We start from the raw sequence: 16201 nt of genomic DNA, 5'->3' as shown, positions 1-16201 counted from the left end.
ACATGGCTGTTTATGACTCTGTTTGTGAATCAGTTAACTCTTATCTACTTTTTATCCCTTTTTGTCCCCCATAAACCCCCCACCAGAGCGGCCAAAGGTTCGCCATCGAGCCCCACCCTCAACAGAGCAATCGAAGTCACATTGCCCAGCCTCGCCCCCCTTAGTTCCTCTTCATGCCCTGTCTCCGCAGTCTGATGCGTGATGTGTGAAGGGTCCGGGCTGTGAGGATTATGGCAGTGATGACTTTTCCCAGGAGAAGCTGGGACCCTGTTTACTAGAAGGTTTTAAAATTTCTGTACTTTTAGGTGACAGGAGACATGTGGCCTGGTCAAAACACAGAGAGCTGCACTCTAAAAGATCTTTAAACATAGTAAACATACCTTGTGTGCCACAGACTGCTCCCAAACACGAGGGGACAAGTAATACCTCTAAAACACTTAAGTTGGCTTTATTAAACATTAGATCTCTAGCTGGGAAAACATTTTTAATTAATGATTTAATCACTGAGCACAGCCTTGATTTTATGTTTTTAACTGAAACTTGGTTGGACCAAAGTAACAGTGGAGCTGTTCTCATCGAGACGACCCCTCCTAACTACAGTTTTATCAGTGAGGTCAGGGCGAGCAGGAGAGGAGGAGGGGTTGCTGTCTTATTTAATGAATCATTTCAATGTAAGCAGCTATCTCCTGGAAGTTTTCAGTCTTTTGAATATGTGGCTTTACAGCTGAAGGCCCCATCCAAAGTTGTGTTTCTTAATGTTTACAGGCCTCCCAAATACTGCACAGACTTTTTTAATGACCTCAGTGAACTGCTGTCTGTGATCTGTGTTGATTTTGACTGTGTAATTATTGTTGGGGATTTTAACATTCATGTGGACAACCCTCAGGACAAAGGGACTAAAGACCTGAGTAACACTCTGGGCAACTTTGGGCTGACTCAGCATGTAACAGAGGCCACACATAATAGAGGACACACTCTTGACCTACTGATCTCCAAAGGCCTGAGCATTTCAAAGGTTACTGTGTCTGATGTGGGCCTGTCTGATCATTACTGTGTTTTCTTTGAAAGTAAAATCTCAGCCCACACAAATATATCAACAACAGTGATCACAAAACGGTGTATAACTGAACACAGTAGTGCAATTTTTAACCAGGTCTTCCCATTAACACCTGACCTGTCCAAAGGTTCAGTCAATGAGCTCGTCAATAGCTTCAATGCTAACATGTTAAATGTAATGGACACTATTGCTCCCATTAAGGTGAAGGTTATCTCTGGAAGGAAAAAGTCTCCATGGAGAAACTCCACACTGGTGAAAAATGAAAAAAGAGAGTGTAGGAAAGCTGAGCGCAGATGGAGAAAAACAAACCTCCAGGTTCATTATGACATCTATAAAGAGAAACTTCACAATTATAATTTACAACTGAGGAGTGCAAGGAGGTCCTACTTCTCTGACATCATCACTAAAAACAGCCATAATGCTCGGGTCTTATTTTCTACAGTTGACAGGCTAACAAACCCTCCTGTGTCAGTGGCAGCTGAACTTCATTCAACCATGGCCTGCAATGACTTTGCCAAATTCTTCACAGACAAAATCCAAAAAATTAGACAAGCAATTGGTACATCAACAGCAGATCCAGGATATGTACTGTGTCCACCAAAAAACTGTTTAAACACCATGAAACAGTTTCAACCTATTAACAGCAAAGACCTGGAGGACATCTTAGGTCAACTGAACTCCTCCTCCTGCTGTTTAGATGTCCTGCCAACAAGTTTTTTCAAAAAGGTCTCAAAGACTTTAGAGTCAGACCTGTTACAGATCGTCAACTTTTCTTTATTATCAGGTGTGTTTCCAGAATCACTAAAAACTGCTGTAATCAAACCTATACTGAAAAAGGACAATCTTGACAAATGAACAACTACAGGCCGATCTCAAATCTCCCGTTTTTAAGTAAGATCATTGAAAAAGCAGTTTCTCAACAGCTCAGTTACTTCTTAAAACAGAATAATTGCTACGATGCCTTCCAGTCAGGTTTTAGACAGAACCACAGCACTGAAACCGCTCTGACCAAAGTGTTTAATGACATATGTCTGAATACAGACAGTGGAAAAATGTCAGTCCTAGTTTTACTGGATCTCAGTGCAGCATTTGATACAGTTGACCACAACATATTACTCAAACGACTGGAGAACTGGACAGGTCTTTCAGGAACTGTACTAAACTGGTTCAAAACATACTTAGAAAACAGGAAATACTTTGTATCAATAGGTAACTTCACATCTGAGCAGACAAGTATCACATGTGGAGTTCCCCAAGGTTCCATCTTGGGACCCCTTCTGTTTAACATCTACATGCTCCCACTGGCACAGATTATAAACAACAACAAAATAAACTATCACAGCTATGCAGATGACACACAAATATATATCACAATGTCACCAGGAGCCCGAGGCCCTGTACAGGCTCTTGGTAAATGCATTGAGGAAATCAATGACTGGTTGTGCCACAATTTTCTCCAGCTAAACAAAAACAAAACTGAGGTAATAGTCTTTGGCGCCAAAGAAAAACGATTACAGGTCACCAGAGAACTTCAATCTATACATCTAAAAACCACAAACCAGGCGAGAAATTTGGGTGTAGTGATGGATGCAGACCTAAACTTAGAAAAACACATTAAGACAATAACAAAGTCAGCTTACTATCACCTCAAGAATATATCAAGGATAAAAGATCTGATGTCTCAACAGGACCTGGAAAAACTAGTCCATGCATTCATCTTTAGTAGGCTTGATTACTGTAACAGCATCTTTACAGGTCTACCTAAAAAATCAGTCAGACAACTACAGCTCATTCAGAACTCTGCTGCTCGAGTCCTCACTAAGACCAAAAAAGTGGACCACATCAGTCCAGCTCTGAGGTCCTTACACTGGCTGCCTGTCCGTCAGAGGATAGACTTTAAAGTTCTGATGCTGGCCTATAAAGCTCTGAATGGTTTAGGACCAAAATACATCAGTGACCTCCTGACCCAGTATGAACCATCCAGATCCCTCAGGTCATCTGGATCCGGTCTTTTATCAGTTCCCAGAGTCAGAACCAGACACGGAGAAGCTGCATTCAGCTTTTATGCTCCTTATATCTGGAACAAACTCCCAGAAAGCCTCAGATCAGCTGAAACACTCAGTTTATTTAAATCCAGGTTGAAGACTCACCTGTTCTCAGCTGCATTTGAATAAAGCACCAAATCCACACTTTAAGCTTAAATTTCAAAACTTACATTTAACTACTGATTTTATCTACTGTTCTGATTTTATCTGTTTTGATTTTATATACTGTTGTTTGTTTGTTTGTTTGTTAATTAGTTAGTTAGTTTATTTGCTTGTTTTACTCAATTTTAAATCATGCTTTTTATTTGTTCTTGTTTCTAATGTCTCTGTAAAGCACTTTGAATCACCTTGTTGTTGAATTGTGCTATACAAATAAACTTGCCTTACTTCACATCCACCCCGAGTGGATGTTTGGGACATTATTACTCACTGACAGGTAAGCTGATAAGGGCATGTTTCAGTGACCAGGTTTGAACTTTGCTCCCTGTGAGAGTCGCAGGTGGAGTCAGCCACAGCGCTGCTCACCTGCCGTTTCAGGAAATGAAGCGTTGATCCACGGCACCCGCCACGACCCACGACTGGAAGTATCACACAGTAAGTTGATCTAATTGAAGATGTTTCTATTTCTGGGGATTTTTTTTTAAATATTAATGAAAAGATTCAAAACTGAGATGATTTTTTACATTTATATATCAAAACAGCAAAGAGTGGAAAACTTCACAGCAAGTGTAAAACGTATTACAGAACAGCCTGGCTCTGCCGTGAGCAAATAAGTGATAATTAGTAATAATAATTAGCGATATAGCGCTAATAGAACTATTATATTATATTATATTATATTATATTATATTATATTATATTATATTCAGTGTTGGGAACTAACGGAATGCATGAAACCCAAACAAAACACGCAATAAGAGGCTCTAATATAAGCGCTTGATGTTGGCGACCCGAAGCCAGCGCAACGCAGCCAGCAGCGCACGGGCAGGAATCCATTTCTTACTTGGAAATTCCGTCACCACTTCACATACAAAAAAGAAAGGGATGGGCGAAATCTGACCGTGCAATGCAAATTCAGTTTGCATTGCAAGCTGCTCTCAGCATCGAAGGACTCCACCAGGTTTTAGTTGTGGTTGCTGCCTGGGTCATGTTGAAAGCAGACAGAAAGAAAACACAATACTGATACAGAAATTGTTTTCTATACGAGATCTCTGCAAAACCTACAGCCTTACCTAATGTCCACCCTACTGTTGCTCATTTATATTAAGATTTAAACATCTAGTTGGTACTGCTTTCAGAGGAGCACATGATTGTTTGCAGCTAGCAGGTTGTTAATGTTATCCATCAAGTCTAACAGCACCTCAGCTAACACCAGCTAACAATGTTAGCTTGGTAATATTAATAAATCACACAGTAATAGTACATTACATAGTTGTAAAAATCATGACAATATATCAAGTAATCCAACGTATTCAGAATACGTTACTCACACTGAGTAACTTAACGGAATATGTTACAAACTACATTTAGTGCCATTCTGTATACTGTAATCTGTAGTGGAATACATTTTAAACGTAACCTTCCCCACGCTGATATTATATTATATTATATTATATTATATTATATTATATTATATTATATTATATTATATTATATTAGAACTATTTAGTCTGACTGCTTTGCTTTTTAAAAATATTTTGTTGAGAATAAAGAGTTACAAAACTTCAATGGATCAACAAACGTTTAAATCAACTAAATGTTTCAAATTTCAGTTTTCTACTTTTCATTGCTTTAAAATTCTCTGTTTCAGATAGTTTTTTGTGTCAGTTTACTTATGTTTTAACAAGATTTAAGTTCTTTTGCTCATTATATCATGGGACTATTTTTAGGATCACAAGTTTCTAATTACAAATTGTGTGGATTGGGAATTGTTGAATGTTGTCAGTTTGTATGCCCCACAGGTCAGATTGAATTGTCAGTTAGAGAGAGAGGAATTGTACAATAAGCTGGATGAAGTGATAAAAACAAAAAATCTTTTGTCTATTGAAGTTTGATTTAAGCAAACCTTAATAGACATGTAGTGGAGGGGAACAGAGGTGTTAGGTAGGTACTGTGTTAAGGAGATAAATGCAGATGGACAGATGGTGGATTTTGGAAAAAGAATGGAAATGACTGTGGGGAACACTTTGAGAAGAGGGATGGGTGATGTATGAGAGGGAAACAAGGTGTACACAGGACGACTACATCACATGCAGTGAGTGCAAACTTAAAGAGATAGGAGGAGGCGAGGTGTGGTGGCAGGCCAGAATGTAGCTGGGCAATATCACATGGTGTTCTACATCTATGATACGTTTGGACATCAAGACAAAGAAGCAAGTGAAGGCAGTATTAAAGGATCTATTAAAGGGTGGAAGTTAAGAAGAGAAGACTGTTGCTCAGAGTTCAGGGAGGAGTTGAGACAAGCTCTGGGTGGCAGTGAAGGGTTACAGGGAAATTAAAGCTTTACTGCTGAGGGAAACTAGCAAGAAGGCATTCAGTGTTTCCTCTGGATAGAGGAAAGCGAACAAAGATAGAGGTGGAAATGTACTAATAGGTCAAAGAATTGTGCTGGAACTGAGCTAATGAATGATAAAATGAAAGAGAGAGGAGGCTGGATGAAGGACAGTTAGTGAATGAGGAAGCAGAGTAAGGAGGAAGTGAGGCCAGCTGTGAAGGGGATGAAGAGTGTGAAAGCACCTGTGGAGGTATGTCCAGGAGAGAGGGCAGTGGACCTTATAACAAGACTGTTTAACATAATCCCAGACAGTGACGACGATGCCTGAGTGCTGTCCTTTGTTATATTTGTAGTTTTGAGTTATTTACTTGAAGTTTAACTTTGTGCTTAAGCATGTCCAACAGTCATTTTAGAAACATTCAGGAACATTTTTCATTTTTGAGTTGCTGAGTTCTTGTTGCTGCTCATTACAGCCGCCTGTCCCCATCTTTGAGATAAGCACTACCATGACTGTCTCCTGGGCCTCTCTCTTCTTCATCTGTTTATTACCCTGCACGATGGGAGGTGAGTATTCATTTCATTTTGTCAATGACTTCCAAGTTTTATTTTTGTTGCATGTCAGTAGCAGACCTGCCCAATAACAACAAGAGGGGGAAACCTCAAAATATGGAGCAGCTTTCTTTGATGTGAAGAACAAAATAATTACGGACAGTGTAATCTCAAGAGAAAATACACAGGAGAACAACATGATCAGAGCTTCCACCTCAGATATCACAGTTAGAGCTGATAGATTTTGAGGCATGTCCACATTTCTCATATAGAAACCGCACCAGGCACATGGTTTCACTCCACACACTGAGAAAGACACTGAACGCTGCGCTGAATTAGGAACTTTGGTTAAAAGCACACTGTAGAGAGAGTAAACCTCATATAATTTTATATCCTTTTACATGCTAAGCTCATAGTGGACCTCAGAGCCACAAATTGTTAGACTCACATTGCGGTTTCAGGATTCTTTTCCAAGACAGCCAATAAATGAACAATAACAATCAGCTTTATTGATCAGTGTAGTCATAAGATCATGGAGTCAGTCTGGGGCTGTGAGATCTGCAGGGAAATACGTGATCCAGCTTTGCCGCTCTTCACAAGAATGAATCGAGTGACCTGACAAGTACAAACATATCCCTGGATGTGCTTTATTTGTTGTCAGATAAAACAAACCTCTGATGTCTGATTCCAGCTTGTGGTACTGTGTAACTATGGTGACTATGTAGCAAATGTTTCTGAAACTTATATTTCCACAGCATGTTTGAACCTCTCGCTATTACAAAGGATCAGTCTTTACCTATGATGCAGTCTTGGGGGAAAAACTGATCAAATCTATAATTTCAGTAACATGTCAACAGCCGTGCTCAGACATTTGTTTAATAATGTGACTAACAAGGAAAATCTTCCTTCTAGGTTTGAACAACAGCGAGAAAATATTTTACAATGTCAGCTTTGATGCTTATCAATTGAAGGATCAGTCCTGTTTTGTGCTGTGTTTAACTTTCAGCCTTGTCAAAAGCCAACACAACAAAACCAATGGCCTTTGTGATATTTACTTACCTTGAGCAAACAGCTCTCAAGCACCATATTGAAAAAAAAGCAGTATGTACCTGTATAGCCTGCAGCATGCATTGCCATTGTCCTGTGACAAGGAAAAGTTCTTCACTGATTGATGTCACTTCCATATTTCACTTGTATTTTTTTAGCATTTGTGTTTAAAATGTTGTGATTTGCCAACACCACACCTTTATACACCTTTCATAATAGTCTACTGTAGTTAAAACGTCAGTTAATACCAGAGTTACTTTGTATACTTATGCATATTTATGCATTTATCCAAACAGCTATTATGTGCCAGCGTAGAGTTTAAAACCCTGCATATGCAGGAGCTTCAGGCAGTTTCACATCAAACGTTAGAATAAGTTAAAATCCACTGAATCAAAATTCAGTGGAACATTTTTAGGATTTGATATGATTGGAGATATAACTGGTTGCAATCTTTGGAGATGTTGTAATGCAATCATGTCAACACACAGCAGAATCTCAAAAGAATATCTCCAATATTTTATTATTATATTACATGAAGAAGAATGTGTATTTAAAGCAAATTCAAACCTTACCTAAGAATGAATGTGGCCCTTTTAAGTAAATGTTACATACACTTTGAGATCATGATATTAAATAAAATTTTTTCATATAGTAAGGCCAAAAGTATTTTCTAAATCACAGAATTAAGGTATTATCACAGTAAAGAAATATGTTTTATATGATCATCAGTGACAGGAGCTCATTTAGTCAAACAAAATGTGCAGAAACACCTCTATGTTCCACACAAGGTTGCAAATCCTCACATCTATTCTCTTTTAAACCTACCAGTGTCAGACCAGTTTCAGCTGGAGCCGATGACTGCAGCAGTGTTTAAAGGCTCCGATGCCCAGTTCATCGCCAGAGTGACCGGATTGTGGGAATTCATGACCTGGACAGTTGGACAGTTTCTGGTCCTCACGGTCCGTAGAAACACTACAATACTCCAAGTAGAGCAGTATTCAGCTAGATTCTGCTCCAGTGATAACAGCAGTTGTGTGGAGTTTACCATCCATAATGTCAGCCGCTCACTGATCGGGCCCGTCACCTGTGCGGTTCAAGGGTCATATGGAGAAAAAACAGCACAGCTTTCTGTACAAGGTGGGTTCGTAAACATGTATCAGACGTTTTGAAATCTAAAAGCCTAATTCATGTATCGGTTGACCTCTAACCTCAATGTGCAGTCAGTCAAACCTAGAGGAGGATGTTACCTTCAAGGTCTTTACCTTCTTTTCCTTGTATTTTCGCACCATTGTTGTAATGACTGGAGTGTACTCTGGAGGACAGCAGTGAGCACTGATTTTCAGGCTTCTCAACGGCCTCTGGCAGCAGCGTCTAACCATAAAGTAGATCTGATGAGAAAGAGAAACAAAAAGCTTTAAAGCTAAAATGAAAGTTGAAATGACCATTTCTGTGACGCTGACAGAATGTTAGATGGTAACAGGCCAGCCTGTTTTATTTTATTTTAATTTGATAAATCTAGTTGGATAAAATTAGCATCACGCATGCACAGAGTTGCAGTGATCTCATAAATGAACCAGTTAAACAGTTTATTTAGACCCTGGCTGACAATTATGAATAAATTATCTGGGTTATTGTTGTGGAACTTCAGGATTTATAAAAAACGAGCGAGTCTTTTATATTTTCCAGTTTAACAAAGTGTAAACCTAATGAAACCGTGGCAACAGTGACTGAAATAATTCCTTAGGTGTTCCCCCAAAACAAAAAACAAAACCCTGTACAATAAATTTGTTGCAGGCTTAGAAAGATTTAGAAAGGTTGTAAAAGTGTCAGCAGTTCAGTTGTATGTGAGCTCAGCCCTGACATGTGTTCAGCTCAGATGTTGAATCTAGCAGTTTTCCAGATAATCAGCCTGAAGCCAAGCTTTTACACAGACAGCAGTACGGAGTAAAATATGTTGTTAATCTGAGTCCTGGTCTGCCTATTAATGGACATTGATTGTGAAGCACTGATGGAGAGCTGTCTCGTGAAGTTGATTAGAATCTTATTGCTTTTCTGCAAGGGGACATTAACGAGGGACACTCGCAGTGAACATTCTGGTTAAAGAGAGTTTCACAGTGAAACAATACAAGTTCCTGAATGGGAGCACCCCTGTAATGATCGAGCCCTTGTCAAAGACGTGCTGATCTTTACACCTGCCTATTTCTCCCACGTGGTGATCTGGCCATGTGTTACCTGGTAATTTCCAGTGTCCATATTAAAAAGAGTCCCTGGAAATTTTGTTCTGCCCAACTTTGCATTGGTAGTTTAACTCTGGGGATAAAATCAGTGCATAACCTTATGCTGAAGAAAACGATGACCGTACCCCCGGTCGTGCTTCTGAGCTGATTCTAAAAACTATTACTTGGGGTGTAGTCAAAGACTGTAGATGAGAGCTGGGTCACTTTGACACAGAAGCTAATATTTCAGGTTTCGTGGTAAAATTGTAAAAGTGCAAATGGTCCGAACACGTTTTACAGGGAGCAAAGGCTCATTTAGGGGAGAACTAGAGTAGTGCATGGATCGACTACTGCTGATCGCTAACATTGCAACAGTTTCCTCCACCCAGTCCCTTTATGTAACATATTTAAAAAATAAAGAAGTCAACAGGCAAATACTGCATTTCAGCATTTAATAAAGCACACAGAGAATCAAAGCCCCGACATAACACAAAGGAGTGCCAGGAGAGGGTCTTTTATGAGATAGCGACCAGACATCTGGTTAAATGAAGCCTGCTGTTAGAAAACAATAATTTCTTATTAAGATATAAGAAGTTATTATAAAATATTATCCACACATGCGTACAAGGTGTATTTGTCAGCAGTTGTTTATAGCCACAGGTTTGTTTCTGTGGTGTATATTTATTAGAGCAGGATGAAGTATTTATTTCACTCAGCTTAATGATAATTTGAGGAAATAACATAGCTCACTCTCAGAGATATAGTGAGTGAAAATTTAATTAAGCTCGATCAACATTTGGCAGTGGTTTATTGGTTGTTTGACTAATTTACTACATTGGCTTCTATACTAAACATGAATCTCTAAATCTCAGCTGGAGGAAGTTATGAGGAAGTCGATCTCTGCTTACATGACTTTACTGCAGATTTTTGGTCTTTTCGTGTTTTTTAAGGGCAATGTTAAATATAGGGAACAACTTTCATCTATATTTTTCAGTTTATTCTTCAGGTCCAATCATGAAGCTAAGAATTTATTGTGGACAGCGCATTGTCGCCACTCTTTGATTATAAGGTCAGAAATGGGTTTTCTTCTGGACCTAAACTCTCCTCTGTCTTTCTCAGAGAACGGTACGATCAGCATCGCAGGACCGAGCATGAAGGTGATGTATGACCAGCAGGTAACGTTCCAGTGTGTAGCAGCTGGTTGGTACCCCAAACCTACAGTCACATGGACTCTAAATGGTAACGCTATGAACAGCACCCTGGACAACTTCACAGATAATGGGGATTTCTTTAACTCCACCAGTGTACTAACCTTCCAGGCAGTCAGAGACACGACAGTCAAATGTTTGGTGAGCATCCCAGCACTGACATCTCCGCAATCAACGTCTCTCTTCTTAGTAGTTGGTAAGAAACTCTTACTTACTTTTTGTGTATAAAGTTGAAAATGTTTAACAAAGAAGTTACAAGCCATGACTTCTGCTACCTTCAGAAACAAGAGGATCTGTTTTTGAGTCATTTCCTCTATTTGTGTTACTGCCACTACTTTACACTTTAATTCCAACTACCTTTGCAATGCTGCCAGTCTGACCACAGACTGCAGACAAGCAGAAAACTGTCATTTTATGTGCAAAGCAATCCCTGTGTAAAACAAAGATGTTAGTATTTTTCATTAAACCTTTGGTATGCTGCACTATTTTTTGCTAAACCTAAAACAAAATGTTGCCCTTTTTAAATCTAAAAGCTGTTTTAAATCACACTTTTAGAAAAGAGTTAGATGTACGTGCCCTCGTGGTGAACTTCAGACGATTTTGGTTCAGGAGATTAAAAGCAAGAGAGCAATAAACTGTCACCTTCCAAAACACACTGTACAACATACTTGCATGACTGAAACTTTTCTAATTAAAACCAAATCTAAAATAAAGGTCTAACCAGGTAATGTAAATATGATGTAATAGAATTTTATCATAGGTCAAGTCTGGACAGTCATGGACACAATGTGAGGCAGTGGTATAGCTGGAAACTGTCCATGTATTAGGGTACTCACAAAAAGTAATGTATTACATTACTTACTGTTTTCTTCAAAAGTAATGCAGTATGTTACTTTATTACTTGCTGGAGAAAGTAATTTGTTACACTACTTGTTACATTACTTTGTCATTACTTAATAAAATTACTTGAATTATACTGTCTTGTTGTCTGCACACCAATACACATGTGTAACCTAATGAAAAAAATCTTTCTTTCAGTTCTTACGTATGAACACAAAACAATAAAACAAAGATGAAAACCAGCCTAAGAGACTTCAAAGTGATCGCCACAGTCATCCTGCTTTAGAAATACGAACAGGCAGCTAGCTTAGTGTTAGCGAGCTTTATGTGCAGATGAGACAAAAGTTCAAAGCGCCAAAGTTCTGTTAGCAGGATAATACATGTGTTTCTCTCCCGGATGCAGTTTGGTTTACCACGATGCTCGTGTCCTGTTAAGCAAGCAAAAAGCTTGCGTCAAAGCTCTAACCATTTTCCTTCTCCTGAAATCCACTGACTGCTGCAAGAGTGCGCAGGAAGAAAAATGTTATTGTTGGATTCTTTTTCCTTTCTATCCACCCGGCATGCAGATAACTAATGAATGTTAGTAACATGTCACATTACTATGTTACTGAAAAATATAAAGTGATTACAGGCATGTATTACTTTGTAACATATTACACCCTACACCGATATATTATAATCATATAAGGAGATAATTATATTTTCACGTTTTTTTCCGTGTGAAGGCAAATCTCACATGGGATTATAAGACATATACTCTCTCCAATTAATGCGAGAGATTTTTTTTCCACTTTGCTTATTTATGCCTGATAGATTCTCTAAAAGTGCATAAACTTCTTCGGACATGAAGGTCCTAACAATGATTTCAGTGTTAGAAGTAATCGGCAGGGTCTTCCTTTAATGAATGACCCTGACAAAGCACGACAGCATGAATGATGATATATTACTGTTTGCCTTAGCCAGTATAACAGAATCCTTCTACTGTATGCTCAGATCTTATGAATAAGTGAAAATCCACAGATAGACATAAATATATAATTTATCAGATCTGATAAAAAATAAAATAAAATAAATAGACAAAAACCAAATAAAAGAAATATTCAACTTATAACGTAGAGTAATTACCCTAACACCAATAGCCCTGAATGTTTGGAGCCAGCCAAGAGGACACAGATATCACATGGATTCTATGCTGTAATATGCAAAGAGGGAGAAGTGACATTTCTACCAGGAAGTAAAGCGTCCTGCTTCAAATAAATAGAGTAGAATAACAGCTACGGACTGTTCTGAATGCCCAATCTTAGGTTTTTTGAATCTTGTCTCTGTATGATGTCAGTAAGAAGAGATATACCTAATATGGTCGTGTCCACTGTCATTATGCAGTGCCACAGGACTAATTCTTGAGTTGGTATTATACTCATCTAGTTCCCACACCTTTTAGGTTTTTTGTTAGATGCCTCAGAAAAAGTATCCAGTTAACGCAAGCTTTAGACATTCACATTCTGTTCTGCAGAATTAAATATGTAATTTAACACGCCACGCTTTTGCCTCTCCCAGAGAAGAGGAAAAGACCACAAAGGTTGTCATCAGTTCTCATTTGTCAAGAGAACCACAGTCGTGCTGTGGCCAGGATGTCAGTCTCTGTTCAAATATTTTTGTTTTGTGAGCGATAACCAATCAGATGAAGCAGTTTAATGTGTAAAGCATAAAAGAAGTGTGTGTGTATGTGTGTGTGTGTGTCTGTGTATAGGTGTGTGCTTGCTCATGGGGGGTCATATGATTGTTGGGGTTTTCTCTGTATGTGTTATTGTAGGGTCTACCTTACATACAAAGCACCTTGAGGCGACTGTTGTTGTGATTTGGTGCTGTATAAATACAACTGAATTGAATTGAATTGAACCTAGGCACAGTATGAGATACATAGGGATTAGTTTGGACACTGAGTTTTAAATAAGCAGAAATTTATTCCTTTCCCTCCGTTTTAGGTGCTTTTATTGAACAGTTTAGTGTGATAACAACAGCTTTAAATCTTTGAATCACTTTCTCTTACTTCTGATCTTTCTTCTGCAAAAGCTCCCAAGCCGCCTAATTGGACTGTGTTGATAGCTGTGGTTGTGTCCTTTGGAAGTCTTGCTCTGCTGGTTTTGCTCATCATTGGAATTTGGTTCTGCTACAAACGCAGGAAAGAAAAACGTAAGGGTCTCATTATGTCTTTAACTACGTAGATTCTGTGTCCCCACAATCACAAATGTTATACTAACAGATGATGAGCACAAATACAGAAGTCACTGTTTCATTTGTTAACTACAAGTATTTGTGAATCTGTTTTTAGAAACAAACTATCAGGATGAAATGAGGTAAAAGCCGATTTTAAATTATTCTGCCATTTAATTTATTTATTAGCTAATAAACCTTTTTCAGCATACAGTAAAACTGACTGATGTTCATATTTGTGTGCTGTAGGAGAGTGAGGACACAGAGCCAGTTAAGTGGTGTGCATGGACCCAGAAACAAAGAGGGACAAGTGAACACAGCATATGTGCCGGAGGGTCAGACAAGTAAGACTGAACACAAACACACAAGCCTTTAAGAAGTTACTCGTGTACTGTACCAGTATCTAACAGATAAAAGGGTACTTGTTCTTGTACTTTGCTCTTTGGTGGAAATCTCTGAACAATCTTAGAGGTAATCCAATTATCCAAAACCATCTGATACACTTTGAATCTTTACATTTTTTTGCATAGTTGCTGATCCATCCTTCTTTTCCTGTTTTGCTTCTCTCTTCGCAGGTGTTCCTACCAGTGAAATCACTGACAATGGCTTATTCCAGGTAAATAGCTCCAGTAATTTAGATCCTGGTCTGGGTTTTATGCAGCAGTAAACATGCTAGCATATCAGCCTGTCCAAGCTGACATTGGGATGGGTTAATAGGCCGTCAGGCAGACAGCTCACCAATCAATCACAGGACTGTTATTGGACAATAGAAAGCAGTTTTGTTGGGTTTGTGACTTTCTTACAACTCCTTTTCTTACAGCTGCACTGTACTGGTGACTTTGGTGGAAGCGAAGAGCAAAGATGTGTTACAGTTCTCGTCTATGTCTTCCGTGCTAGCAGCCCAGTAAAGCTGTAGCATATTAGCAAACTACTATTTGGCTACGTTCACACTGCAGGTCTTGATGCTCAATTCCGATTTTTTGATCAAATCCGATTTTTTTGTCTGCTCGTTCACACTACAAATAAAATGCGACAGCAAACGCGCTCTAGTGTGAACGCTCAAAGCGGCCGCATGCGCAAAAGAAGACGTCACACACAACGCGCTCTGTTTAGACCCAGACCAAACAGTATTGTTTGACCGATGGCCCTTAATATAAAGACTTCGAACTTTACGTTTCCCGATTTTTGCTTGAAGTTATTTTGTTATTTACATAATAATGTAAATAACCTAATAATGATCCTTATTGCTGTTTTAGAGGAGCTGTGCTTCAAAGGATAGCTGCAGATTTCTGTCAGAATCTGTGTCTTGCTCGAGGATACTTTGACATTTTGCTATTCAAACTGAAGCAGCCAGGAATCAAACCATCAGCTGACCTGCTCTACTTCCTGTGGCAAAGCCAACCTGTAGAGAAGCATCGTTTTTTTCACAGTTCAATCTTTGTTTCATGCTGTAATGTCATCTCATGGATCACACAATAGAACACCAGTTTTTCTAGTATTGAATCCATCTGATCTTTGGAACCATATTCTTTACATAAACCACAGTGAGTAACACTGGGCAGAACACTTGACACAGGTGGCGTACATTACAGTCCAAATTTTGCTTAGTCATGCTGTGTGCCTTTGGAAATGCTGAGACAGTTTTGATTAATTCAGATCATTTTGCTCTGGTAAATGAGCAAACATGATAATGTATTCATGTGGCTTCACTTCTGCATTCAACCACGTGAAAATATATTCTCCATAATTATGAACATGTTAATTTTTCCATGTACTTTAGCAGGCAGGGCACAAATGGATGAGTCACTGTTTTACCATGCAACTAATTTAAGTTTTGAATGACGCACCCAATAAACAAAGATGTTATTCAAGACCACAGTTACATTGCAGTATTTCCAAGCTGATTACGTGTTCAGAGGAGGAATATGATTAATGTGTTGTATAGATTTTAAAGTAACACACAGGAATATAGGTTGATGAAAATGTTGAAAGAAAATTTTGGATTTATTATTATTTATAATGTTAAATTTTGCTGTTTTTGATTTTTAGGTATCTACTGTGGCAAACAGTGCACAAGCAGGTGGTGCCTTCTACAATTTTGAGGATCCAGGCTTCATAAAACACAGACACGCCACGATTGTGTGAGGACAAACAGAGGACACGTCTCTGAATGCTTGCGAGCCTGGGAACAAACCTGCACAGCATCTAAACGGTGCTCGGCTTTGTCTGGATAAAAGGTGATGTGAATGACTGGATCTGCTCAAACCAAAGACTGATGTAGTGTGAAGGCTGTAGCCTCAGGTGGCCATGCAGATTTTAAATCCTCCATAATTTATTGTAGAGAAGAAATCATATAACCCTGCGATATATATACGAATTGTGTACATTTTTATTGTAACATTATGTGAATTTAAATATTCAAAAGTGATGAAAGTGATTAAACTTCTAAATCCCCTAATTTGCATCTCCTTACTTGTAAAGCAATTGTTCTCTGAAGAGTTGTCTATTTTAAAAAACATTATTAAAACCTG

At 38.6% G+C, this 16201-nt stretch overlaps 1 protein-coding gene across 1 annotated transcript; it reads left to right on the top strand.

The window, feature by feature from the left end:
• Positions 1 to 2: 2 nt before the first annotated feature.
• igsf5a (immunoglobulin superfamily, member 5a) lies at positions 3 to 16069 on the top strand (the record flags this gene model as incomplete). The annotated part of the gene is given in 11 exon segments (XM_082549902.1): positions 3 to 24; positions 3571 to 3674; positions 3676 to 3696; positions 6070 to 6160; positions 8021 to 8329; positions 10528 to 10812; positions 13530 to 13649; positions 13789 to 13813; positions 13920 to 14014; positions 14246 to 14286; positions 15720 to 16069. Coding segments are annotated over 11 exon segments (1209 nt in total). The 3' UTR covers positions 15816 to 16069.
• Positions 16070 to 16201: the final 132 nt, after the last annotated feature.

The sequence above is a fragment of the Aulonocara stuartgranti genome (assembly GCF_965226115.1).
Source record: "Aulonocara stuartgranti genome assembly, chromosome: 10".
Lineage (NCBI taxonomy): Eukaryota > Metazoa > Chordata > Actinopteri > Cichliformes > Cichlidae > Aulonocara > Aulonocara stuartgranti.
Note: the sequence above shows the minus strand (reverse complement) of the source record. Positions and strands in the feature narration are given on the sequence as shown.